Source organism: Zea mays, chromosome 6 (genome assembly GCF_902167145.1).
Source record: "Zea mays cultivar B73 chromosome 6, Zm-B73-REFERENCE-NAM-5.0, whole genome shotgun sequence".
Taxonomy (NCBI): domain Eukaryota; kingdom Viridiplantae; phylum Streptophyta; class Magnoliopsida; order Poales; family Poaceae; genus Zea; species Zea mays.
In genome coordinates, this window is record NC_050101.1 from 146,162,126 (window position 1) to 146,189,122 (window position 26,997).

The following is a 26,997-nucleotide window of genomic DNA, read 5'->3' on the forward strand; positions in this document are numbered from 1 at the left end:
GTCGAAGGGAGGAATACCAGGTTTGAGCAACACTCCTGACAGCCATAACGAAAGACTTGGCCATGACTGCAGCATTGCCACCATACGAAGATACTGTTGCTTCGTAGCTCATCAAAAACTGCTTCGGGTCTGAGTGGCCATCAAATACGGGAAGCTGAGGCGGCTTGTAGGACGGAGGCCAAGGTGTAGCCTGCAGCTCAGCGGACAGAGGAGAAGCATCATCAAAAACAAAATTCCCATGATGGAAATTGTCATACCAGTCATCTTCATTGGGAAAACCCTCCTGATGAAGGTCTTGGTGCTGAGGCCTTCGGTGTTGTTCATCCTGAGCAAGATGACGAACTTCTTCAGAGGCTTCGTCTATCTGCCTCTGCAGTTCAGCTAGCCTGGCCATCTTTTCTTTCTTCCTCTATACTTGTTGATGAAGCATTTCCATATCTCTGATTTCTTGATCTATCTCGTCCTCTGGTGGTGTCGGGCTGACAGCCTTCCTTTTCTGGCTTCGGGCCTCCCGAAGGGAGATTGTCTCCTGATTGTGATCCAGTGGTTGCAGAGCTGCAGCCCCAGTCGCTGAAGCTTTCTTCGGCGCCATAACGAAGGTTTATGATCGCCGAAGGTGTTCAAAAAACTCGAAGAGTGGAAGTGGGTTCACCGGAGGTGGGCGCCAATGTTGGGGACTTGTTCTCAAATGCTATGAGTTAAGAACAAGGCAACATAGAAAATGTTAACCGTTAAAGCCCTTCGTCCTTCGAAGCATTATTTCCTTTAGGATATAATGGTTTCTGGACGAAGGTTATGAAGGACGTATTTCCATAAATTCATCATACAGTGACGAAGGATGAAATGTAATGAATATAAAAGACAACATAAACAATTATTTATTATTATTAGGCATAAACAGGAATATCATTGAATTACAAGTGTACCTTCAACTGGAAGGAGGTGATAATACAGTTGATAATAACTCTATAGTAATCTGTCGAGGTCTAAATAGCCTTTTCATCTTTAAGTCGGTTTCACTTTCTGCTGTCACGCCGAAGCTTTCCTGCTCACACCTTCGGCGCTGTACCAACCTTCGTATTATTCTGGTCTACTGTGATGCCGACTTGAGTCCGAAGATACCTGTTCACACATTATACTCCAGAAATACTGTTAAATCCTGTTTTTGAGGACCTTCGGATGCCGAAGGTCCCCAACACCTATCATCTAGATTTTGAAAAATATTACCCATTTATCACTATTTGTAGGATCGAATCATTTTATTTTCTATTCGAAGGCCCACTCAACTCATCGCTCGACTTTGACAAGATGATACCTCCAAGCAGTGGCTAGAGTTGCCACCACCTCCCTGGACCCGACTCTAGAGGTCGAAGACGTGGCTTAGGCAATCCTAAACTACCATACCTCTTTCTCACTGATCCTTAAACATTGCACATCTCCCAATATCCATGTTGCCCCTCCACATCTGATGTTATCCCCTTCAACATCTTTCTAACCCCCACTTTGATGTTTGGTGACTGTGATGCTCCATCCCTATGGAAGACAACGACAGAACACCTATCGTTTTAGCTACCATCACCATCATACACACTACTCATGTAGGGCGCCATGTATGCGTTGGACTAGGTATGGCTACAACAATGACGTTTGGGCCTAGCATTGCAGACATAGGGCTCCCGCGGTGTATCATCTCTTGCCGACGATGGCATGTTGTCGAATTGGCTCGTTCGAAAGACTAGGGCGACATCCCTCCAACCATGTTGCCAAGCCATTGTTTATCATAACTTACAGTTAGAATGAGATTTTCAGGAATCTATGGGTGAAACAAGCAACCTATAAAAAACTAAGGGGATCGTTAGCTTTACAAATTTATACTACATCCGTTCACAAATATATAACATTGTTGACTTTTTCGAAAGCTTTGACCACTCGACTTATTCAAAATATTTATTTAAAAATATAAAATTTTAAGTCAATCATAAACTACCTTAAGTGATAAAACAAATCGCAACAAAATAAATGATAATTCATTATTTTTTGAATAAAACGAGTAATCAATCATTTTTTAAAAGTCAATGGCATCATATATTTAATAACGCAAGGAGTAGTTGCATATGGTCGACCTCAGCAATTTTGCTTGTTTTCTCATGCAGGCAATGCGGTGGCAAGTGTGCACACCATACAAGAGAATAACTCAATTTAGCATACATATGAGATAACACTATACAATGGTAATCAAATCTAGACAAATCGTAAAGATTGTGGCGAGATAAACTTGAGCATCAACAACATTGTCCAGTGTATTTTTGTCTACCAATTAAGGGCTAGTTTGGCAACCCCATTTTTCCATGGGATTTCTAAATTCCCAAGGGAAAATGAACTAATTTCCTTTAGGAAAACGAAAAACTCTTAGGAAAATAAGGTTTTCAAACTAGCCCTAAATCTTTTTATTGCCCTCTGCAACAGTTATTTCAACTACTGGAATAGCACAACGAAGGTAGGTAGGTAGGTAGACAGCTTGTTTTACTGGTCTGCGCCCATATATACCGGGAGCCTAAATTTAGTTTCCTAGGCCTGTGCTGAACCATACATTCCTCTCGAGAGACGGGCGCGAACCGCCAAAACAAACAAAAAGCCCCCACTGCCATCTCCGAAAAATGCTCTTGTGCGCCTGTGTCTTCAACGGCAGCTAGCCCCTGGGTCAAGTATCCCTTGGCTGGCGCCTTATTCCCCCCAAACAAGGATCCTCTTGGAGGAGGAGATTACAGAGGCATGCACACCTCTGTTCTTCTCCCTCCTCTCGTCTTCCTCCTAAACTCGACTCATTCGCTCGACACCGCATGGCCTAACCAGTTAAACCCCCTTCCTCCTGCACCGGTGAATTGAACGAACCAAACCGTCCTGACTGGTCCAGCGAGGCGAACATGGCAGCCTGCCGCGGCGCCTTCCTCGCCGTCGTCATTGCGATCAACGTCGTGGTTTCCGCTTCCGCGGACAAGTACAAGCCGACGGAGTCCATACTGGTGAACTGCGGTTCGGCAAAGGAGGGCAAGGACGTCGACGGGAGGAAATGGGCGGCCGACCAAGACAAGAGCTGGCTCGTCGACGCCGGGAAGTCATCCATCATGGGCGACGCCGACGTCCAGGACCCGTCGCTTCCGTCGCCCGTGCCGTACATGACGGCCCGGGTGTTCACCAAGGAGGCCATGTACAACTTCTCCGTCGGCGACGCGGACAGGCACTGGCTGCGCCTCCACTTCTACCCGGCGGCCTACCACGGCGTCCCGGCGGAGCAGTTCTTTTTCTCGGTGTCCACGTCCACCGGGATCACGCTGCTCCGCAACTTCAGCGTGTACATCACCGCCAAGGCGCTCAGCCAGGCGTACATCATCAGGGAGTTCACGCTGCCGCCGATGGCCGACGGCACGCTGGCGCTCACGTTCAAGCCGACCGCGATGAACAACGCGTCGTACGCCTTCGTCAACGGCATCGAGATCATCTCCATGCCCGACATCTTCGCTGACCCGGCGACCATGGTCGGCTTGGCTGACCAGACCGTGGACACCGCGACCAGCAGCCTGCAGACCATGTACAGGCTCAACGTCGGCGGCTCTTACATTGCCCCGACCAACGACTCTGGGCTGTCGCGGGACTGGTACGACGACACACCATACCTCTACGGAGCTGCGGTCGGCGTCACGTACAAACCTGACGACAATGCCCAGATCAAGTTCCCGAGCCCTGAGGCAGAGTACGCGGCGCCGGCCAGCCTCTACCTCAGCAGCAGGTCCATGGGCCCTAACCCAAAGGTGAACCAGAACTACAACCTGACGTGGGTGTTCGAGGTGGACAGCAACTTCACCTACGTTGTCCGCCTCCACTTCTGCGAGCTGCTGCTTACCAAGGTCAACCAGCGGGCGTTCGACATCTTCGTCAACAACAAGACGGCGCAGGCAGACGCGGATGTCATCGGGTGGACGTCCGGGAAGGACGTGCCCGTGTACAAGGACTACGCCACGTTCATGCCCGCCGGCACAGCCGACAAGATCCTATGGATCGCGCTGCACCCTTCCGTGTCGATGAAGCCGGAGTTCTACGACGCGGTCCTCAACGGTCTCGAGATATTCAAGATGAGCGACAGCTCCGGCAACCTCGCTGGTCCGAACCCCGACCCGTCCAGGATGCTGGAGGAGGCAGAGATGGGCGTGACGCAGGGGCAGTTCAAAGCCAAGCAAAGCAACCTCCAGGCCATGGTGATCGGCGGCGCGGCGGGTGGCGCGGCGGCCTTTGGGATTGTAGCGGCCATATGCGTCGTGGCTTACCACTCGAAGAAGAGGCGGGCGCTGGGTAACAGCGTGTCGCATTCCTCGGGATGGCTGCCCGTGTACGGTGGCAACTCGCACACAAACGCCAGCAAGTCGTCCGGCGGCAAGAGCGCGGCGCTCAACCCGAACATCACGGCCATGTGCCGGCACTTCTCGTTCCAGGAGATCAAGGCGGCGACCAAGAACTTCGACGAGTCGCTGGTGATCGGCGTGGGCGGGTTCGGCAAGGTGTACAGGGGCATCGTCGACGGGGACACCAAGGTGGCGATCAAGCGGAGCAACCCGTCGTCCGAGCAGGGCGTGCTGGAGTTCCAGACCGAGATCGAGATGCTCTCCAAGCTTCGCCACAAGCACCTCGTGTCGCTCATCGGCTGCTGCGAGGACGACGGCGAGATGGTCCTCGTGTACGACTACATGGCGCACGGCACGCTGCGGGAGCACCTGTACAAGAGCGGGAAGCCGGCGCTGCCGTGGCGGCAGCGCCTTGAGATCACCATCGGCGCCGCGCGGGGCCTGCACTACCTCCACACCGGCGCCAAGTACACCATCATCCACCGCGACGTCAAGACGACCAACATCCTGGTGGACGAGAACTGGGTGGCCAAGGTTTCCGACTTCGGCTTGTCCAAGACCGGCCCGACGGCCATGAACCAGACGCACGTCAGCACCATGGTGAAGGGCAGCTTCGGGTACCTCGACCCGGAGTACTTCAGGCGGCAGCAGCTCACGGAGAAGTCCGACGTCTACTCGTACGGCGTGGTGCTCTTCGAGGTGCTCTGCGCACGGCCGGCGCTGAACCCGAGCCTGCCGAGGGAGCAGGTCAGCCTCGCCGACCATGCCCTGAGCTGCCAGAGGAAGGGGACGCTGGAGGACATAATTGACCCGGTGCTGAAGGGCAAGATAGCGCCGGACTGCCTGAAGAAGTACGCCGAGACGGCGGAGAAGTGCCTGTGTGACCATGGAGTGGACCGGCCGTCCATGGGCGACGTGCTGTGGAACCTCGAGTTCGCGTTGCAGATGCAGGACACCTTCGAGAACGGCGGGAAGCCGGAGGGTGGAAGAGGCAGCTCGAGCGACAGTGGCACCGTGTCTATGGCCGACAGCATGGCTGCCTCGGCTGCGGCGCTCGAGCTGATCAGCGAGGACATGGACGAGGAGGACATCGCCAACAGCGTGGTGTTCTCGCAGCTCGTTCACCCGACTGGCCGGTAAGGGGTGTGCGTGTGTGGATTGGGACGTGGATGCTGAAATCTATGGGTGCGTGCGTTTGTTGTCCGTTGGGGTTCATCTGTTCTTGTTAATATGTACTCAGATCATGTTGTGCGTATGTGTGTGTCGTCGTTGTTGGTTGATTCTTTAATTTGGTTCCTTTTGCTGTACTTTTGTGGGCCATGAAAACGGGGGAAACTTGGTAAGAACATAGGATTTCTGATGTTTCTTTAAAGATCGACTAAAAATTTAGTGTTCATGATAGACAGACAGTAACGATTGGATGGGCTTAAAATAGGGGTCTCAGCAATGCACGTAAAATAGGGGTCTACTTTATATTTTTGACATTGCTGGAAGTAGGATATAAATGGTATAGATATTATTGGTGTATACTCAAATTCGATGAGTCTAACAAGACTGATATCTGATTCGTATTTGTTCCGTGTGATCAAGTTGGATATTTAAGATGTCGATATCCATTTAAATTTTATCTGACACAACTTGATAATACCAATATACAAATTGAATACGAAGAGAAAATATGAAATAAATTTAGAACAAGTAATATCTATATATATTCGTATCCGATTCGATTACACCTTCCACACGGTAAAATCACTTGTACAAACTTAATAAAAAAGAGACTACCGAGCGGTACATCGTACTTATGAACACAAAATTTATGGTGTATGGCTCCGAAGCAATCCTACCGACCGACCTCCATATACATGTCTATTCGGACATGCTGAGCCGGGACGGCACGAGAACGGCTAGACACAGACACGGCACGAGTACGCCGTCTTGCTGTGCCAGGCGGGTCTACATGTTGTTGTCTCGGCCCAAGCACGACACGATGGAGCTAGGACCGTATCGTGCCAGCACGGTGAGCCTGGTGTCGACCGTGCTCGTGCCAGCACGTCGCCCGCAATAAGTGCGCACCGCCGCTATAGTACTGGCCATCGTCGCGCGCCGCCGACTCGCACGCTGGTCGTCGCCTCGCGCTGCCGTCTCGCACCATCGCAGCGTGCTGACGACCATCGCTGCCATGCCGCCACCGCGAGTTGTGGCCGCCCCGACCTGCTGTGCTCGAGCCGCCGCCACGAGATGCAGCCGCGCCGCCGCCCCTGTTGTGCCTTTGGCCGCGAGCCATCGTCGCGAGATGCGGCCGCGTCGTCGCCGCGAGCTATAGCCATCGTGTATGCGCAGTAAGGAGGGAGAGAGGGAAGGGAGTATGGGAGAGACACGGACGCGACTCGCGAGGAGGAAAGTCGGATGGGGCGGCTCCGCGGCTGCGAGGACGGATGATATTTTAGAGTTTCTTCTTAGACTAGATAGGTGCCCGTGTGTTGCAACGAAAACATATCGTCAGCATAAAAAACACAGCTTCTACCAATCTAGTATCAGCTCCTACCAATCTAGTATCAAAGATCTCGACGATTATGAGCTCTGTCGCTGCCTCTAGGCAGCAGCCGCCTCCCAACAACGTCCAGCGCGCTGGTCACAGCCCTTGCTTCGTCAGGAGCCATGATGCTTCGCCGATTTCTTGTGTACAATTCTCACTAAAATTCAAAATCGCTGAAACAACATGTGCCTATAAACAAGAAGAACAATACAGGTCAAAATAGATTGTCAGGTCCTAAGATGTATGACATGAAAGTAGGGACAGTCTACTGATAAGAATAGATACTACACTTGATCTTAGCCAAAAGGCGGAGAAAGGTATGAGTTGCAGCTGGGCACTCTCGCTTTCCTTTGTAGCGCGCCTCGCGCCCCCTCCACATCTCTGCTGGCGATGTGGGACTATAAACAGATGCATCGTGTCTATTCTTCTTCCATGCGGTCTGGCACACCTTCCGTTCGCGCGAAAATGCTCCTTGTTTGGGCCTAATGCTGATTTCCCGCTCGCGGCCTCATGGGCCGTATTGTAAAAGGAGTGTACAAGTTGCAAAGCACACTCTCTCTCTCGGACTCGGTCAAGGCCAGACGACCTGAAGGGTGATGTCGCAAGCATACTCCGTCTCTCACGGTCAACTGGCTTACGGGCTCCTATCCTGCTTTTTTTCTTTCTCAGAAGCAGGAGAGCTTGCCTCAAACTGACAGCACTATAAAGCGAGGTCAAGGTTAAGGATGATAATGAATCATAATTTAAATATTTCTTTATAGTTTGTTTAAATTCTTAATTAATTATAATTCAAAATTGAATAGAAACAGTATCTGATTTTACTCGGGTTGGATCCATAAATTGTATTGTGTACAATTTATAGCGCATTACCACACTAAAACCGGCAACGAGCAGTTACAACTGACATTTGTATGGAGTGTACCATTTTCCATACAATTTTCTGGTGGAAATTTTTCGGCGAAAATGCATGACCGCCTTAGTGCCTCATGGATGGCAGATGAAAACGTAAGCAACAAAAATAGCCAACAAGGTTCGCCCCAGCCTCACGTTCAAAATATTATGTAAGGTACGGCAACACGCCCAGCAAACTATTGCCAAGTTGAACTACATCTAGGATATACATGTTTTGTACAATTGTATCATTTCCCTGTTTTCTTTTCTTTTCTTTTCGCCTCAACCACACCGACAACAGCTGTCATCTGGGACCAGATAGCTCGATTGGCTCTATTATGAAGGACGATGAATCGTGAGGGTCCTCATGCCTCATAGAGGAACTGCAAGGCACGCCATAAGGAAGAGGTTCCCTGTTCAATTCGACGCTGGTTTCCGCCAGCGTGACATTGGCTTCAAGAGCGTGTAGAATTTCAGACAACTTAGGCCACAGCATAGGGTTCGTCTGTGTGCATTGGATGATCACGTCAACTGAACACTCCAGCTCAAGAATATCAAATGAATCTCTGAGATCCCTGTCGACCAGCTTATCCAGTCTCTTGTCCTCCTTTAGCTCTCTAACCTGAATAGGCACGAAAGCAGGTGTTAAACCTCTCCAGCGTGGGGCTGAAATACAGTAAACAGAACGTAAATAAGTGCACAGAAGCTTACCCAGTCTAGAATCATGCCTTTCTGAGACTGGCCATGTCCATTGCTCAAGGTCTTAGGACCAGTAATCAGTTCCAATAGGAGAATGCCAATCCCATAAACATCAGTCTTTTCCGAGGACTGTCCAGTTGAGAGATACTCAGGAGCAATATGCCCAATAGTGCCCCGAATTGCAGTGGTAACATGTGATTCCTGACGGTCAAGAAGTTTTGCTAATCCAAAATCCCCGACGATTGCTTCGAAATTTCCATCGAGCAATATGTTTGCAGCTTTGACGTCCCTGTGGATGATCTTAGGATTGCATTGTTCATGAAGGTAGAGTAACCCCCTGGCAGTGCCAAGAGCAATCCGCATGCGTTTACTCCAATCAAGAGATGGTTTTCCATTGCGATAATCTGAAAATTGCAACCCCGTATATTACAAAGGTATAAGGATATATAAGCAGAGTATATGGTCGTGGCAAAGAACCAACCAAAACACATAATGTTAAACAAAATATTTACAAGAAATGCAAAAGACTTGCACAGAATGCCAATTGTAGACTTCATTAACATTGAAATGTTGTAGACGATTGAGTTACCTCTCAAGCGGTCAGCAACACTGCCATTTGGCATATATGGATATACAAGCAATCGTTCTTTAGAGGTCATGCAAAATCCATACAAACGCAAGAGATTCCTGTGCACAGCAAGGCCAATCAACTCAACTTCTGTTTGAAATTGGACTTCACCAATAACATCAGGATCTTTTAATCTCTTCACTACCACTAAAGTTCCATTTCTCAAACAGCCTTTATACACAATTCCAAAACCTCCTTGACCTAATATATTCTTGGAATTAAAATTGTCCGTTGCACTTTGCAGATCGTGAAATGCGAAATGCTTCACATGGCACAATTCGAATTCTAGATCTTGATCTACAGATAAAAAAGTCAGATTGTGTAAATTTAACTTGTAAAGAGCTAATACTGCGAAGGCTTGGATAATTACCAGCTGAAGCAAAAGGCAAGCGCCATCTGCAATAACTTAGCCAATACACGAACAACAAAACTAATATTGCCAGAGCTAATTGATGGTGGTTCTTGGCCTTTTGGACCTGTCTCGACATTTGTCCCTGCCATTAATGTATAGTTAAGTTCCGGTTTCTAAAGAATAGATATGTAAAAGATATGCCATCTGGGAAAGCAATTACCATTAGTCATTGCTGTCACATATGAACAACCATGTATAACTGTAATAAATTTAGTTTTGTATTAGTTTTAAAATGTCATGCTCCAAAACTATTAAATATGTGTGCTCTTCACTAAAAATTCAGTTCTAAAACAAAAAATTCAATTCTAAAATAAAATAAATGTCTGTGCACCTCAAAAATTCAGTTCTGAAACAAAAGAAATGTGTGTGCAACTCAAAAATCCAGTTCTGAAATGTGTGCTCCTAACAAATTCAGTTATGTAGCAAAATTCAGTTATGTGCCACACTACCACGGCAGTGGCTGTGTCAAATTCAGTTTCTTGCTTCATTTTTAGGTGGAGCAAAATTATTATCTACATGACAAATCATCGTGCAGTCAAAGTGTCGGGGACCATAATTAGGGGTACCCTCAAAGCTCCTAATTCTCAGCTGGTAACCCCCATCAGCACGAAGCTGCAAAGGCCTGATGGGTGCGATTAAGTCAGGGATCGGTCCGTTCGAGGGACTCGATCACGCCTCGCCCGAGCCTAGCCTCGGGCAAGGGCAGCCGACCCCGGAGGATCTCCGCCTCGCCCGAGGCCCCCCTCCAGCGACGAACATACTTCCGGCTTGCCCGAGGCCCTATCTTCGCCAAGAAGCAACCCTGACCAAATCGCCGCGCCGACCGACCAAATCGCAGGAGCATTTAATGCAAAGGTGGCCTGACACCTTTATCCTGACGCGCACCCTTCAGTCAACAGAGCCGAAGTGACCGCAGTCACTTCGCCGCTCCACTGACCAACCTGACAGAAGGGCAGCGCCGCCTGCGCCGCACCGACTGCAGTGCCACTTGATAGAGTGAGGCTGACAGGCAGTCAGGCCCGACCTTAGGCACCATAGGAAGCTCCGCGCCGCCCGACCCAGGGCTCGGACTTGGGCTAAGCCCCGGAAGACGGCGAACTCCGCTCCGCCCGACCCAGGGCTCGGACTTGGGCTAAGCCCCGGAAGACGGCGAACTCCGCTCCGCCCGACCCAGGGCTCGGACTTGGGCTAAGCCCCGGAAGACGGCGAACTCCTCTCCGCCCGACCCAGGGCTCGGACTTGGGCTAAGCCCCGGAAGACGGCGAACTCCGCACCGCCCGACCCAGGGCTCTAACTTGGGCTCAGCCCCAGAAGACGACGAACTCCGCTTTGCGCGACCCCAGGGCTCGGACTCAGCCCTGGCCTCAGCCGACGGTCTCTGCCTCGCCCGACCCAGGGGCTCGGACTCGACCACGGCCACGGAAGACAGACTCGACCTTGACCTCGGAGGAGCCTCCACATCACCCAACCTAGGGCGCGGACCGACCACGTCGGCAGGAAGCGCCATCATTACCCTACCCCAAGCTGACTCAGGCTACGGAGAACAAGACCGGCGTCCCATCTGGCTCGCTCCGCCAGATAGGCAATGATGGCGCCCCGCACGCTCCCTGACGACGGCAGCTCTCCGCCCCCTTACGGAAGCAAGAGGACGTCAGCAAGGACTCGACAGCCCCGACAGCTGTCCTTCCGCCAGGCTCCAGCGCTCCTCCGACGGCCACGACATCACACGAACCGGGTGCCAAAACCTCTCCGGCTGCCACGACGGCATGTACTTAGGGCGCTAGCTCTCCTCCGCTAGACACGTAGCACTCTGCTACACCCCCCATTGTACACCTGAATCCTCTCCTTACGCCTATAAAAGGAAGGACCAGGGCCCTCTTACAGAGGGTGGGCCGCGCGGGGACGAGGACGAGGACGAGACAGGCGCTCGCGTGAGGCCGCTCGCTCTCTCTCCCGCGTGGACGCTTGTAACCCCCTACTGCAAGCGCACCCGACCTGGGCGCGGGACGAACACGAAGGCCGCGGGATTTCCACCTCTCTCACGCCCATCTCCGGCCACCTCACTTCCCCCCTTCGTGCTCGGCCTCGCGCCGACCCATCTGGGCTGGGGCACGCGGCGACATTTCACTCATCGGCCCAGGGACCCCCCAGTCTCGAAACACCGACAGTTGGCGCGCCAGGTAGGGGCCTGTTGCGTGTTGACGAACAGCTTCCCGTCAAGCTCCAGATGGGCAGTCTCCAGCAACCTCTCCGGCCCGGGACGGTGCTCCATTTCGGGAGTCTTGAGTTCATGTCCCTCGACGGCGGCTACGACATGATACTCCTTCCACCGCCGTGCGACAGCGACAATGGCGGCTGATAGCCCGCCCGCCGGTGGCGGAATCGACGATGTCTTCCCCGCGTGGTGGAAGAACAACATTCGAGCTCACCTCGTCCTCTCCCCCGCCGACAGAGGAGGAGGCGGGGCAACCAAGGCCAAGCAGGAGGCAGCGCCTCGTCGGCTATGGAGCGAGTCGACGGCGCCAGCGCCCCAACGGGGGGCGCTTCGGGCATCGACCTCGCATTTGAGACGAAGACGAGCGCCGTCTCCCCGCGACACGCCAATTTCGAGCAAACGGACGACGCCAGCACGCTCGCGAAAGGCTCGCTGGACGTCACCCTCGTACCTGAGACGACGGTGCAGTCAGTCCCCGACGCGACTTCATCACCGCCCGTCGACCAAGAGGTACCGACCGATTCCCATCTCATGCCCCTTGGATTCAGCCTCGACCCGCCAAACGGCTTCGCTTCGGCAGACGCTCTCGTAGAGGCGAGTCCAAACCCTCTGGGGTATCGTACGCGGTCACCCTGGGACCTGCTGACGGACGTCTCGACCTACGGGCCCTCGAGGTCCGAGGAAGATGACGAGCCCGACTTCTGTTGGGATTTCTCTGGACTTGGCAACCCCAGTGCCATGCGGGACTTCATGACCGCATGTGATTACTGCCTTTTTGACTGTTCCGACGGAAGCCGCAGCCTCGGCGACGAGGACTGTGGCCCAAGCCGCGAATGTTTCCACGTCGATCTAGGGGGTCCCTCCGAAGGCAACCATCTCGGTATGCCGGAGGACGGTGATCTCCCTAGGCCGGTGCCTCTCGTTGACATCCTACGGGAGCTAGCTGTGGTCCCCGTTCAGGCGGGGGGCCATGACCCACAGCTCGAGCAAATCCGCGGGGTGCAGGCCAGGCTCGACGAGGGAGCAGGAGCGCTTGAGCCGATCCGCCGGGACGTCAGGCAGGAATGGGTGGGCCAACCTCCGGCCGGAGAAATGCGTCATCTACCCCAGGGCTTCCAGCACCGCATCGCTGACGATGTCAGGATGAGGCCGCCACGCCACCCGCTTCCAGTGGGGTCGGCGAGAACCTGGCTGCAGCAGCAATGCTTCTCCGTGCGATGCCAGAGCCATCAACCATCGAGGGGCGGCGAATCCAGGGAGAACTCAAGGATCTCCTAGAGGGCGCCGCGGTCCGGCGGGCCGAAAGCTCCGCCTCCCGAAGGCAGGAGCACCCCTCGGAACATCGCGCCTCGACTTCCCGATTCATGCGGGAAGCCTCGGTCTACACCGGGCGCACGCGCAACACAGCGCCTGCGGCCCCGGGACGCCTCGGCAACGAGCACCATCACCACGACCGTCGGGCCTGCCTCGATGAGAGGGTGCGCCGAGGCTACCACCCCAGGCGTGGGGGACGCTACGATAGCGGGGAGGATCGGAGTCCCTCGCCCGAACCACCCGGTCCGCAGGCCTTTAGCCGGGCCATACGACGGGCGCCGTTCCCGACCCGGTTCTGACCCCCGGCTACTATCACAAAGTACTCGGGGGAGACGAGACCGGAGCTGTGGCTCGCGGACTACCGGCTGGCCTGCCAACTGGGTGGAACGGACGATGACAACCTCATCATCCGCAACCTCCCCCTGTTCCTCTCCGACACCGCTCGCGCCTGGTTGGAGCACCTGCCTCCGGGGCAGATCTCCAACTGGGACGACCTAGTCCAAGCCTTCGCCGGCAATTTCTAGGGTACGTACGTGCGCCCCGGAAATTCCTGGGACCTCCGAAGCTGCCGAAAGCAGCCGGGAGAGTCTCTCCGGGACTACATCCGACGATTCTCGAAGCAGCGCACCGAGCTGCCCAACATCACCGATTCAGATGTCATCAGCGCGTTCCTCGCCGGCACCACCTGCTGTGACCTGGTGAGCAAGCTGGGTCGCAAGACCCCCACCAGGGCGAGCGAGCTGATGGACATCGCCACCAAGTTCGCCTCTGGTCAGGAGGCGGTCGAGGCTATCTTCCGGAAGGACAAGCAGCCCCAGGGCCGCCCACCGGAAGATGCCCCCGAGGCATCAACTCAGCGCGGCGCCAAGAAGAAGGGCAAGAAGAAGTCGCAAGTGAAACACGACGCCACCGACGCGGACCTTGTCACCGCCGCCGAGTACAAGAACCCTCGGAAACCCCCCCGGAGGTGCCAACCTCTTCGACAAGATGCTCAAGGAGTCGTGCCTCTATCATCAGGGGCCCGTCAAGCACACCCTTGAGGAGTGCGCCATGCTTCGGCGCCACTTCCACAGGGCCAGGCCACCCGCGGAGGGTGGCAGGGCTCGCGACGATGACAAGAAGGAAGATCACCAGGCAGGAGAGTTCCCCGAGGTCTGCGACTGCTTCATGATCTACGGTGGGCAAGCGGCGAACGCCTCGGCTCGGCACCGCAAGCAAGAGCGTCGAGAGGTCTGTTCGGTGAAGGTGGCGGCGCTAGTCTACCTAGACTGGTCTGACAAGCCCATCACCTTCGACCAAGCCGACCACCCCGACCACGTGCCGAGCCCGGGGAAATACCCGCTCGTTGTCGACCCCGTCATCGGCGACGTCAGGCTCACCAAGGTCCTCATGGACGGAGGCAGCAGCCTCAACATCATCTACACCGAGACCCTCGGGCTCCTGCGTGTCGATCTGTCCTCGGTCCGAGCAGGCGCTGCGCCTTTCTACGGGATCATCCCCGGGAAGCGCGTCCAGCCCCTCGGACAACTCGACCTTCCCGTCTGCTTCGGAACGGCCTCCAACTTCCGAAGGGAGACCCTGACGTTCAAGGTGGTCGGGTTCCGAGGAACCTACCACGCGGTACTGGGAAGGCCATGCTACGCGAAGTTCATGGTCGTCCCCAACTACACCTACCTCAAGCTCAAGATGCCGGGCCCCAACAGGGTCATCACCGTCGGCCCCACGTACAAACACGCGTTCGAATGCGACGTGGAGTGCGTGGAGTACGCCGAGGCCCTCGCCGAGTCCGAGGCCCTCATCGCCGACCTGGAGAGCCTCTCTAAGGAGGTGCCAGACGTGAAGCGTCATGCCGACAACTTCGAGCCAGCGGAGACGGTTAAGTCCGTCCCCCTCGACCCTAGCAGCGACGCCTCCAAGCAAGTCCGGATCGGCTCCGAACTCGATCCCAAATAGGAAGCAGTGCTCGTCGACTTTCTCCGCGCGAACGCCGACGTCTTCGCGTGGAGTCCCTCGGACATGCCCGGCATACCGAGGGATGTCGCCGAGCACTCGCTGGACATCCGAGCCGGAGCCCGACCCGTCAAGCAGCCTCTGCGCCGATTCGACGAAGAGAAGCACAGAGCCATAGGCGAGGAGATCCACAAGCTAATGGCGGCAGGGTTCATCAAAGAGGTATTCCATCCCGAATGGCTTGCCAACCCTGTGCTTGTGAGAAAGAAAGGAGGGAAATGGCGGATGTGTGTAGACTACACTGGTCTAAACAAAGCATGTCCGAAGGTTCCCTACCCTCTGCCTCGCATCGATCAAATCGTGGATTCCACTGCTGGGTGCGAAACCCTGTCTTTCCTTGATGCCTACTCAGGGTATCACCAAATCAGGATGCAAGAGTCCGACCAGCTCGCGACTTCTTTCATCACACCCTTCGGCATGTACTGCTATGTCACCATGCCGTTCGGCTTGAGGAATGCGGGCGCGACGTACCAGCGGTGCATGAACCATGTGTTCGGCGAACACATTGGCCGGACGGTCGAGGCCTACATCGATGACATCATAGTCAAGACGAGGAAGGCCTCCGACCTCCTTTCTGACCTTGAAGTGACATTCCGATTTCTCAAGGCGAAAGGCGTCAAGCTTAATCCCGAAAAGTGTGTCTTTGGGGTACCCCGAGGCATGCTCTTGGGGTTCATCGTCTCCGAGCGGGGCATCGAAGCCAACCCGAAGAAGATCGCCGCCATCACCAGCATGGGGCCCATCAAGGACTTGAAAGGCGTGCAGAGGGTCATAGGATGTCTTGCGGCTCTGAGCCGCTTCATCTCACGCCTCGGCGAAAGAGGTCTGCCTCTGTACCGCCTCTTAAGGAAGGCCGAGTGCTTCACTTGGACCCCTGAGGCCGAGGAAGCACTCGGGAACCTGAAGGCGCTCCTCACGAATGCGCCTATCTTGGTGCCCCCAGCAGCCGGAGAAGCCCTCTTGATCTACGTCGCCGCGACCACTCAGGTGGTTAGCGCCGCGATTGTGGTCGAGAGGCAAGAAGAGGGGCATGCATTGCTCGTTCAGAGGCCAGTCTACTTCATCAGCGAGGTACTGTCCGAAACCAAGATCCGCTACCCACAAGTTCAGAAGCTGCTGTACACGGTGATCCTGACGCGGCGGAAGCTGCGACACTACTTCGAGTCTCATCCGGTAACTGTGGTGTCATCCTTCCCCCTGGGGGAGATCATCCAGTGCCGAGAGGCCTCGGGTAGAATTGCAAAGTGGGCAGTGGAAATTATGGGCGAAACAATCTAGTTCGCCCCTCGGAAGGCCATCAAGTCCCAGGTCTTGGCAGACTTTGTGGCTCAATGGGTCGACACCCAACTCCCAACAGCTCCGATTCAACCGGAGCTCTGGACCATGTTCTTCGACGGGTCGCTGATGAAGACAGGAGTCGGCGCAGGCCTACTCTTCATCTCGCCCCTCGGGAAGCACCTAGGCTACGTGCTACGCCTCCATTTCACGGCGTCCAATAATGTGGCTGAGTACGAGGCTCTGGTCAATGGGTTGCAGATCGCCATTGAGCTAGGGGTCCGACGCCTCGACGCTCGCGGTGACTCGCAGCTCGTCATCGACCAAGTCATGAAGAACTCCCACTGCCACGACCCGAAGATGGAGGCCTACTGCGATGAGGTTCGGCGCCTGGAAGACAAGTTCTACGGGCTCGAGCTCAACCACATCGCCCGGCGCTACAACGAGACTGCGGATGAGCTGGCTAAAATAGCCTCGGGGCGAACAACGGTTCCCCCGGACGTCTTCTCCCGAGACCTGCATCAACCCTCCATCAAGATCGACGACACGCCCGAGCCCGAGGCACCCTCGGCCCAGCCCGAGGTACCCTCGGCTAAGTCCGAGGCATCTTCGGCACGGCCCGAGGCACCCTTAGCCCGGCCCAAGGTACCCTCGGCTCAGTCCGAGGCATCTTCGGCATGGCCCGAGGCACCCTCAGCCCGGCCCGAGCCACCCTCGGTTCAGCCCGAGGCACCCTCGGCACCCGAGGGCGAGGCACTGCGCATCAAGGAGGAGCGAAGTGGGGTCATGCATAATCAAAACTGGTAGACCCCGTACCTGCAATATCTCCACCGAGGAAAGCTACCCCCCGACCGAGCCGAGGCTTGGCGGTTGGCGCGACGCGCCAAGTCGTTCGTCTTGCTGGGAGATGGGAAGGAGCTCTACCACCGCAGCCCCTTGGGCATCCTCCAGCGATGCATCTCCATCACCGAAGGTCAGGAACTCCTACGAGAGATACACTCGGGGGCTTGCGGCCATCACGCAGCGCCTCGAGCCCTTGTCGGAAACGCTTTCCGGCAAGGATTCTACTGGCCGACGCCACTAGAATTGTCCGCACCTGCGAAGGGTGTCAGTTCTACGCAAGGCAGACCCACCTGCCTGCTCAGGCTCTACAGACCATACCCATCACCTGGCCTTTTGCTGTGTGGGGTCTGGACCTCGTCGGCCCCTTGCAGAAGGCACCCGGGGGCTACACGCACCTGTTGGTCGCCATCGACAAATTCTCCAAGTGGATCGAGGTCCGACCCCTAAACAGCATTAGGTCCGAGCAGGCGGTGGCGTTCTTCACCAACATCATCCATCGTTTTGGGGTCCCGAACTCCATCATCGCCGACAACGGCACCTAGTTCACCGGCAGAAAGTTCCTGGACTTCTGTGAGGATCACCACATCCGGGTGGACTGGGCCGCTGTGGCTCACCCCATGACGAATGGGCAAGTAGAGCGTGCCAACGGCATGATTCTACAAGGACTCAAGCCTCGGATCTACAACGACCTCAACAAGTTCGGCAAGCGATGGATGAAGGAACTCCCCTCGGTGGTCTGGAGCCTGAGGACAACGCCGAGCCAAGCCACGGGCTTCACGCCGTTCTTTCTGGTCTATGGGGCCGAGGCCATCTTGCCCACAGACCTGGAATACGGTTCCCCGAGGACGAGGGCCTACGCCGACCAAAGCAACCAAGCTAGTCGAGAAGACTCGCTGGACCAGCTGGAAGAGGCTCGGGACAAGGCCTTACTACACTCGGCACGGTACCAGCAGTCCCTGCGATGCTACCACGCCCGAGGGGTCCGGTCCCGAGACCTCCAGGTGGGCGACCTGGTGCTTCGGCTGCGACACGACGCCTGAGGGTGGCACAAGCTCACGCCCCCCTGGGAGGGGCCGTTCGTCATCGCCAAAGTTCTGAAGCCCGGAACGTACAAGCTGGCCAACAGTCAAGGCGAGGTCTACAACAACGCTTGGAACATCCAACAGCTACGTCGCTTCTACCCTTAAGATGTTTTTAAGTTGTTCATATACCTCGCTCCCACGCAAAGTTTAGTCATCAAGGAAGGGTCGGCTTGCCTCGGCAAAGCCCGACCCTCCCTCGGGGGCTAAAAGGGGGGAACCCCCTCTGCGTCGAATTTTTTCCTCGAAAAAAGATCCTTTCTGCCAGAATGTCTTTCGTGCTTTTCGACTACTTCGAAAGTGGATCCTGAAAACGACGGAGTACATGTAAGCAGCCAAGGCTGACCGAGCCGAGGGACTCCTACGCCTCCGGGATACGGATACCTCACTCATCACCTTCTGTGATAAGTAACTCACGTTCGGATAAGTGATTCCGCGGACCGAACAAGTCTTCACGTTCGAAAGCTCCTCTGCCGAAGCGATTCTTCGAGCCTTCTCGACTGCGTCGGTGACAGAACCCTATGGACGGGTAAGAGTGCGCGTAAGCGGCAAGGCCGACCGAGCCGAGGGACTCCTACGCCTCCAGGATACGGATACCTCACTCATCACCTTCCGCGAGAAGCAACTCTCGCTCACACAGACAATTCTGTTACCGACGAAAAAGTCCAGATACTCGAAACAAGAGGAAAAGAAACGCAGCTTTACAACACGGCGAGGGTGTGTTTGGGCCTCGGCGGCCGCAGAAAACACACACTACAAGATAATCCGATCCTGCAGGCTCAGATCTTGATGGTTGAAGGGAGCAGCAGCACCCTCGGCGTCAACTACACCTTCGGCGAGGTCCGACCTGGCCTCGGACGGCGACGTAGTCCGAGGGTCTCCACTCTGAAGGACGACTTCGTCATCACACCCAGGCCATCGCTGCCCGGGTCTTCTCCGAGAATCCGGCCCGAGCAGGCGGCTCGGCTGGTCACCCCGAGGCCTCGGCCAGCTGTCCCCCGAAGACATCAGCCCGACCCGAGGCCTCGGCAGATCAACTCCGGCGTCGGTCCCGCTAACGGACGACCCGGCCAGGCTCCGGCCGACCAGGTCTTCTTTTCGAGCCAACTCTGCCTCTGTTCGTGCTGACACCGCTACCCCTGGCCTCGGCTCATCGAAGAGCGACCGAGGGGTTCCTTTAACTAAGCAAGAGAAGCCTCGAACAACAAGGCTGACCGAGCCGAGGGATTCCTACGCCTCCGGGATACGGATACCTCACTCGTCACCTTTACACGGGGCGACTCACGCTTGGTGAAGTGGTTCAGACAACCAACAGGCGAGTCTCAGTGCTCGAAAATGAGGAAAAAACACGGCCCCATGCCAAAATTACATACATGTTCAGGCCCCGACAGCCACTATGAACAAAAACACTGGCATTCAAAGTGCCATTACAAACGGAACTCCGGTTCCGCCTCTGCAGGTACGAACAACCCCACTCGATGGGGGGGCCTGCGGAGCAACAGAAGACCGACGAACGGCACGCCGTCACCCGCTCCAGCAGTGGCGACGACGATGACTTCTGCTCCGGGGGGCCGAACAGCAGCAGCGATGACCTCAGGGCGGATGCTGCTGCCAGGAGGCCCCCGCCCATGCCCAAACTCGTGAGGCAAGGACGGGCAGAAGGCCGTAGAGTTGGAGGTCGGTCCGTAGGCGGCCCCGGCTATCTCGTCGGCGGAAGAACCTCTTCCAGCTGCCGTGGCGGGAGCTGGCGCCGAGAGCGGCTCCGAAGCCACTCGGGTCCGAGAGCCAGGCACGCGGCAGCTGCCAGCGCCACAGACGACAACCGCCCTTCCCCCCGATCACTAAGGGAAGGAGCGGGCCACCTCCCACGCAGGGGCCGACCCCAACTCGGCACACTCCCCTCCCCAGCCCTGGTGATGAAAATCCTTGAGGCTGAGGGAGGGGCAGAGGCCGCAGCCCGGCTTGCTTTCCCTCGCCATCGAACTGGAGGTCACCATCTTGGGTGACCGCCGGCGGAGGGGTGCAACCGGGCTACGTGATGAAAATCCTTGAAGCCGAACGATGGCTGAAAGGTACCAACTCCCACGGAGTTGCGTTCCCCCAATGACAAGGCGGAAGGACTACGGGCATCCCCCATCCGGGGGCTCGGAAGGTGGAAAGACACGATGCATAAGGGAGCACGAAGACATGGTCGCCTTTCAAGGGGGTCACCCTCCTTTTAAAGGCGACTCTCCCTACTTGCTTCCCCAGCCGTCGTGGGCTGAGTCGTCTCCAACACGCTCCAAGGTCCTCCCCCTATGGCGCGGGGGCTGGGTCCCACGCGTCATGCAAGCTGGCCCAGAGCAGAAAAAGCCAAACCGCCGCGCGCGGTGCATGCAACCGCCCAGCGGTCACAAGCGGTCCTCTACTTTTGCCCAGACCAACGGGCGATAGGGCGGGCAGCCATGCAGGCGGCATGCAAACCGCGCCAAGTGGGCGCACTTCTCCGACTTCCAACACGCCCAGCATGGAGGCCCAGGCCCACGCGTCGTGCAACCGGCGCGCCGGATGCTGCGTGCGAGCGACTGCACCGCCACCCACGCCACTACCGCGCCTCCTCGACTGCGGAACCAATGCCGCGACTCGAAGCGACCCAGCACACGACCCAGCAGCGCCAGCCTGGCGCGACGGTCAATGCGGCCAAAAATGGGCCGGCAGTAATAGCGGTGGCAGGCGGGCAGGAGCAGCGGTCACGTCGTCAGCCAGGCTCACGTCCTATCCAGGGGCAGCGAGAGAACCCTCTCTCACGGCGTGAAGACGACGCGTCCGTGTTCCGTTCCTCGAACGGCCCGCGCACGCGCAACGGCCGCCTCGCGAACCACTCGCCCCGTCGCATTAACTCCACGGCGGGACAGGCGGCGCCTCTGGCAGGAGAAGCAAGCGACGCTTCGCCTTCGCCATAATGACTGCGTCAAAAAAGGTACGCCACGTCATTCGATTTCGAATCCTTTTCCTCTTTCTCTCTCTTACGACAGGGACCGGCAAAGGGGATACCCCGAAAAGGATCCTTCTCCGTGAAGGAACCAGGCTCCGAGCCTCCCTACTGATCAGAGGTTCGAAGGCTGGCCCCTCGGAGGGGTTCAACAGCCGCCTCAGAGTGCGTGGGCTCCACACCCACTACTGGTCAGAGGTTCGAAGGCCGGCCCCTCGAAGGGTTCAACGACCACCTCAGGCTACTCGGGCTCCGTGCCCACTACTGATCAGGGGTTCGAAGGCTGGCCCTCGAAGGGTTCACAGCTGCCTCAGACGCAGAGCGAGGGATGACCATGGGTACGTTCGATACATAACCAAGGCTCGGGCTGCGCTCCCGAGGTACCCTAGGACATTTCCGAGACCAGCGGGAACGATCTTGTAACGGAATCCCATTAGAGGGAGGCATCGAGCCCTCGGACCCCGTCGACAGGGGACCGGGTCCGGCAGATCACCCGCAGGTACTTTTGGGCGTGCCTCTGGGCCTCTAGCCGACCCCTAGCAAATGGGGCACGGACGTCCGCTCGGATTACCCACCAGCAGCTCACTGGAGACACCATGTTCGGCGCCCACCGAGGGCAACATGGCGCTTCCCCCCCTCCTCCTTGCGGAAAGGCGACACAGGGGCGTATGTAAAAAAGTCGAGTCTGTCCATGATCGTCCTCTCGCCCTGTGCAGAGGCTCGGGGGCTGCTCTCGCAAACCCAGCTCCGGCCAAACCATTGACAGCGTCAACATACCAACCCGAGAACTTGGAACCCGACCGTGCACCCGGGCTACGGCCAGCTCGCATGAGGGAACGACCAGACCAGCCGAAGCATTACGCGAGGCATTAAGACCTCGAAGGAGTCAAACCACTCCTCCGAGGCCTCGGGGGCTACACCCGGCGGGTGCGCTCGTGCGCACCCACCGGAACAAAACGCAACCGAGAAAGGCTGGTCCCCTTGCAAAAAAGTGCGACAAAAGCCTCCAAGCGAGTGTTAACACTCCCTTCGAGGCTCGGGGGCTACTGTCGGGGACCATAATTAGGGGTACCCTCAAAGCTCCTAATTCACAGCTGGTAACCCCCATCAGCACGAAGCTGCAAAGGCCTGATGGGTGCGATTAAGTCAGGGATCGGTCCGTTCGAGGGACTCGATCACGCCTCGCCCGAGCCTAGCCTCGGGCAAGGGCAGCCGACCCCGGAGGATCTCCGCCTCGCCCGAGGCCCCCCTCCAGCGACGAACATACTTCCGGCTTGCCCGAGGCCCTGTCTTCGCCAAGAAGCAACCCTGACCAAATCGCCGCGCCGACCGACCAAATCGCAGGAGCATTGAATGCAAAGGTGGCCTGACACCTTTATCCTGACACGCGCCCTTCAGTCAACAGAGCCGAAGTGACCGCAGTCACTTCGCCGCTTCACTGACCGACCTGACAGAAGGGCAGCGCCGCCTGCGCCGCACCGACTGCAGTGCCACTTGACAGAGTGAGGCTGACAGGCAGTCAGGCCCGACCTCAGGCACCATAGGAAGCTCCGCACCGCCTGACCTAGGGCTCGGACTTGGGCTAAGCCCCGGAAGACGGCGAACTCCGCTCCGCCCGACCCATGGCTCGGACTTGGGCTAAGCCCCAGAAGACGGCGAACTCCGCTCTGCCCGACCCAGGGCTTGGACTTGGGCTAAGCCCTGGAAGACGACGAACTCCGCTCTGCCCGACCCAGGGCTCGGACTTGGGCTAAGCCCCGGAAGACGGCGAACTCCGCTCCGCCTGACCTAGGGCTCGGACTTGGGCTAAGCCCCGGAAGACGGCGAACTCCGCACTGCCCGACCCAGGGCTCTAACTTGGGCTCAGCCCCAGAAGACGACGAACTCCACTTCGCCCGACCCCAGGGCTCGGACTCAGCCCTGGCCTCAGCCGACGGTCTCCGCCTCGCCCGACCCAGGGGCTCGGACTCGACCACGGCCACGGAAGACAGACTCGACCTCGACCTCGGAGGAGCCTCCACATCGCCCAACCTAGGGCGCGGACCGACCACATCGGCAGGAAGCGCCATCATTATCCTACCCCAAGCTAACTCAGGATACGGAGAACAAGATCGACGTCCCATCTGGCTCGCTCCGCCAGATAGGCAATGATGGCGCCCCGCACGCTCCCTGACGACGGCAGCTCTCCGCCCCCTTACGGAAGCAAGAGGACGTCGACAAGGACTCGACAGCCCCGACAGCTGTCCTTCCGCCAGGCTCCAGCGCTCCTCCGACGGCCACGACATCACACGAACCGGGTGCCAAAACCTCTCTGGCTGCCACGACGGCATGTACTTAGGGCGCTAGCTCTCCTCCGCTAGACACGTAGCACTCTGCTACACCCCCCATTGTACACCTGGATCCTCTCCTTACGCCTATAAAAGGAAGGACCAGGGCCCTCTTACAGAGGGTGGGTCGCGCGGGGACGAGGACGAGACAGGCGCTCGCGTGAGGCCGCTCGCTCCCTCTCCCGCGTGGACGCTTGTAACCCCCTACTGCAAGCGCACCCGACCTGGGCGCGGGACGAACATGAAGGCCGCGGGATTTCCACCTCTCTCACGCCCATCTCCGGCCACCTCACTTCCCCCCTTCGCGCTCGGCCTCGCGTCGACCCATCTGGGCTGGGGCACGCGGCGACATTTCACTCGTCGGCCTAGGGACCCCCCCGGTCTCGAAACGCCGACACAAAGAGACTAACATGAGGGCTTGATTTGGCCTTACTGGATAGTTTGAGTTTTTATGTTAAAAAAGAAACAAGAGCTGATTGAGCAAAACATGCCCATTGAAGGAAATAGTACATAAGTCTAGTTTACATATAAAAAATTTAAACCCACACAAGAAAACAAAATGAAGCATGACCATCCTTGATGCTGATTTAAATGCAAACAGAGATATTCTCTGGGTTTACTAAATGAATCCAGATTTTCTTAAGGCAAGGAAACTAAGGTAACAGTAGGAAAACAAAGTCAGTCAGTATTAGACTACTCATTACCTAGAGCTTGGCCTCTTCCCATGTTAACCCAACTCCTTTGCCTAGAATTTGCCTACCAATTTGTACCTGAGCATAAGATTCTTTCCCAACTAAACCATCTGCTGGAGATGGACAGGCTTGAAAAACTAAGTTATATCCCTCAACTGTGCACTGCAGTGTATTTTTATATACATCATAAGGTCTGCTTCATGACTGATATGAAGTCAATAATCAACAAATCTAGCTAGACTTACAAGTTTCTCCAAAAGAAACAAATTGACCTGCAAAATAAGAAAAAGAAGTCCAGTCAGAAAAAAATAACTGGATTTCAGGTGCATATCCCGAACAAATTTACATATACTTCACAAGTTGTGTACACATTATTTTTTATCGTTAAGCTTTCTGTCTTACTAAATAATAGTTCCTTGAATAGTTTCTCCCCGGGCGTTCGCCAACCTCCAGATCTCCCGAGTAAAAACATCCTGTGACAACAATACTGCAGGCATCATCAAGAAATAAACGCAAAGTTTATCACAAGCAAGAGTGAGCAGAAGTTGCAGAGTACTAACTATTCTAAATTTTATTATGTAGGCCATTACATTAAGTACCAGTCTTCATTTTGCTAGGTAATCTTCTCACATGTGGTCATTATCTCTCCTAATGAAGCATCAACCATAGTCTTTCCAGTGTCCCGAGATGATACCCTGCACAACATAAACAGAATTGAGCTCACCCTTCCAGATGTCAGGACGTGTGAAGAAGTTTGATAAAAGTTGGGACCTTACTCGCATATGAGATCCTGATGTTTAAGTATGGATTCGGGAATGCGACTCAATCAACAAAATGGATTAAAAAGGAAGCTTTCTTCAATCCCCTTCTAACTAAACAAACCCTTAAAAAACTTAACAAAACAGATTAAAAAGGAATCTTTCTAAACCACGAATTAGTAGCTAGTAAGTATAGTGGAAGCTGCAAGGGCACATAAAAGTGACAGACCTTGATGTTCCCAGCCTCCTTGATAGCCTTGACGAGCTTATGCTGCAGGGAGAGATTGTGGTTGCAGATGTGCGCCCCGGACATGGCCGAGACCACCAAGTCGGCCTGCGCCACGGCGGCGAGGAGGCCCGCGTGGTCCTCCAGCGACGCCTCCACCAGCCGCGCGCCCTGGGCCTCAAAGGATGGCAACATCTGGAGCTTGCCGATGTCCTGGCCGATCTCCGGCCATAGCAGGACCAGCGTCGGGTGCCCTTGCGCCAAGCTCGATCCTATCCTTTGTTGGTATAACGTAATGCATTCACAAGTGGAGAAATAATGTGAACGGTATTCTTTTCATAGTCATATAATATGTCAATAACATTAACAACAAATAAACTAAACTTTGTTGGGTTGATCCCAATCGATTCAACTATGGACCGAGTCGATCCTATCCTGTCATAATGTGCCCTGATCAGGGGGCGTAACAACCTATTGGTTGTGGCTCCCTCTCGCACCGTGCATATAAAAGGGGAAGAGCAACCGGTATGGGACCCAATGTTCGCTGTTACCAACTCTTCCCCACATGAAAACACTGATCTGATCTATTATGTTCCGCAGTTAGTGAAGGGAAGCCTGCCACCACACCTCACTGCCCCTGTGTGAGACTGTGAGGCCACCGCCGTTCCTCTTTGTCGGTAGGCAAAAGAACCGCCCTAATGGTGAGCTCCTCCAACTCTGAAGGTAATCTACTCTATGATTTAAGCATACAGAGGCTAGGGTTAAGGGCAAGGTCTATAGTTATATTGAAAGTAGTATATGACAATATAAAGGTACTTACTCCCAGGGAAGATCACCGACAAGCATCTAGTCTGCATCCTTATCCTCATATGTAAGGACATACTCCTGATCTTTGAGGGCATCCACCTTTGAGCCATTAGTCAGTCTGTCTTTGCTCGATGATTTATGCAGACCACTTTGACCTTTAAAATCACAGGCTAAGTAAATATCCTTGTGAAAAAAGATATACTATGCAAAAACTGTTCAGTGATTTGTATGGCATTTAGTTTCTGTTCACACATTAATGATTATTTGTTAGGCCGTGAAAACTGTGCGTGTGCCCCAATTACTTGTCCGTTAGTAGAGCTACACGGAACTATGATAAAAAAGAGCAGTGCAGCCAAGTCAGGTGGAGTTCGTGGCATGATAAGCAGAAATATCTCGCTGTGCACAAAATGACCGTATGTTTTGTATTGTGTCTGGTGTTTGTTTATGATTATACATGCATAACACATCGATGTATGAATGCTATCTTCATACAAGTCTTATGAATCTTTGTTTCAAGAAAGCAACTTTTATTCGACAAAATTATTCAAACTCCTACTTATTTGTAGTATTAAATCCTAGTACATCACAACGGATCCAATCGACAAGCTTCGAAAAATGTCCGTGAATGCAACATACAAGAGGGAAAAGCATGGAACAGAGGCATAGAACCGAACAGCACTCACTAGCGATGAAGCAGCTGAACATCTTCTCGAGCGCCAGGGAGAAGTCCTCGTAGCTGGAGTACATCTTGATGTCCACCTTCCTGAGGTAGGGCGCGCCATCCATGCTCACCTTCACGTACATGGGCCCAGCTCCGGACGCGGCCTCCTCCGTCGGCGCCTTGCTCCTGGAGGCGGTCGCGACGGCGAGGGTATTCTTCCGGTAGTTGCGCATGGGCGGCCATCCAACCACCT

At 55.2% G+C, this 26,997-nt stretch overlaps 3 protein-coding genes and 1 non-coding gene across 4 annotated transcripts; 1 reads left to right on the plus strand and 3 right to left on the minus strand.

Annotated features, from left to right (window-relative positions):
• The first annotated feature begins 2,718 nt into the window (after positions 1–2,718).
• Positions 2,719–5,743, plus strand: LOC100304400 (uncharacterized). The gene has a single exon (NM_001165836.2). The coding sequence runs from the start codon at positions 2,925–2,927 to the stop codon at positions 5,535–5,537; it is 2,613 nt and encodes an 870-aa protein (NP_001159308.2). The 5' UTR covers positions 2,719–2,924; the 3' UTR covers positions 5,538–5,743.
• A 1,316-nt stretch (positions 5,744–7,059) lies between these two features.
• Positions 7,060–7,257, minus strand: LOC111589706 (U2 spliceosomal RNA). The gene has a single exon (XR_004850943.1). It is a non-coding gene; the product is annotated as a U2 spliceosomal RNA (small nuclear RNA).
• Positions 7,258–8,131: 874 nt separating this feature from the next.
• Positions 8,132–24,779, minus strand: LOC103630178 (probable LRR receptor-like serine/threonine-protein kinase At5g45780). The gene is made up of 7 exons (XM_020539520.1): positions 24,695–24,779; positions 24,538–24,564; positions 24,305–24,454; positions 9,727–9,765; positions 9,116–9,451; positions 8,539–8,930; positions 8,132–8,449 (listed from the first exon to the last, which is right to left on the minus strand). The coding sequence occupies exons 3-7, from the start codon at positions 24,324–24,326 to the stop codon at positions 8,132–8,134; spliced, it is 1,107 nt and encodes a 368-aa protein (XP_020395109.1). The 5' UTR covers positions 24,327–24,454; positions 24,538–24,564; positions 24,695–24,779.
• Positions 24,780–25,089: 310 nt separating this feature from the next.
• On the minus strand, positions 25,090–25,612 carry LOC109940557 (pinoresinol reductase 2-like; the record flags this gene model as incomplete). Its single annotated transcript, XM_020540116.1, has 1 exon — positions 25,090–25,612. A coding segment is annotated over one exon (414 nt), but the record flags the coding sequence as incomplete, so codon positions are not given.
• Positions 25,613–26,997: the final 1,385 nt, after the last annotated feature.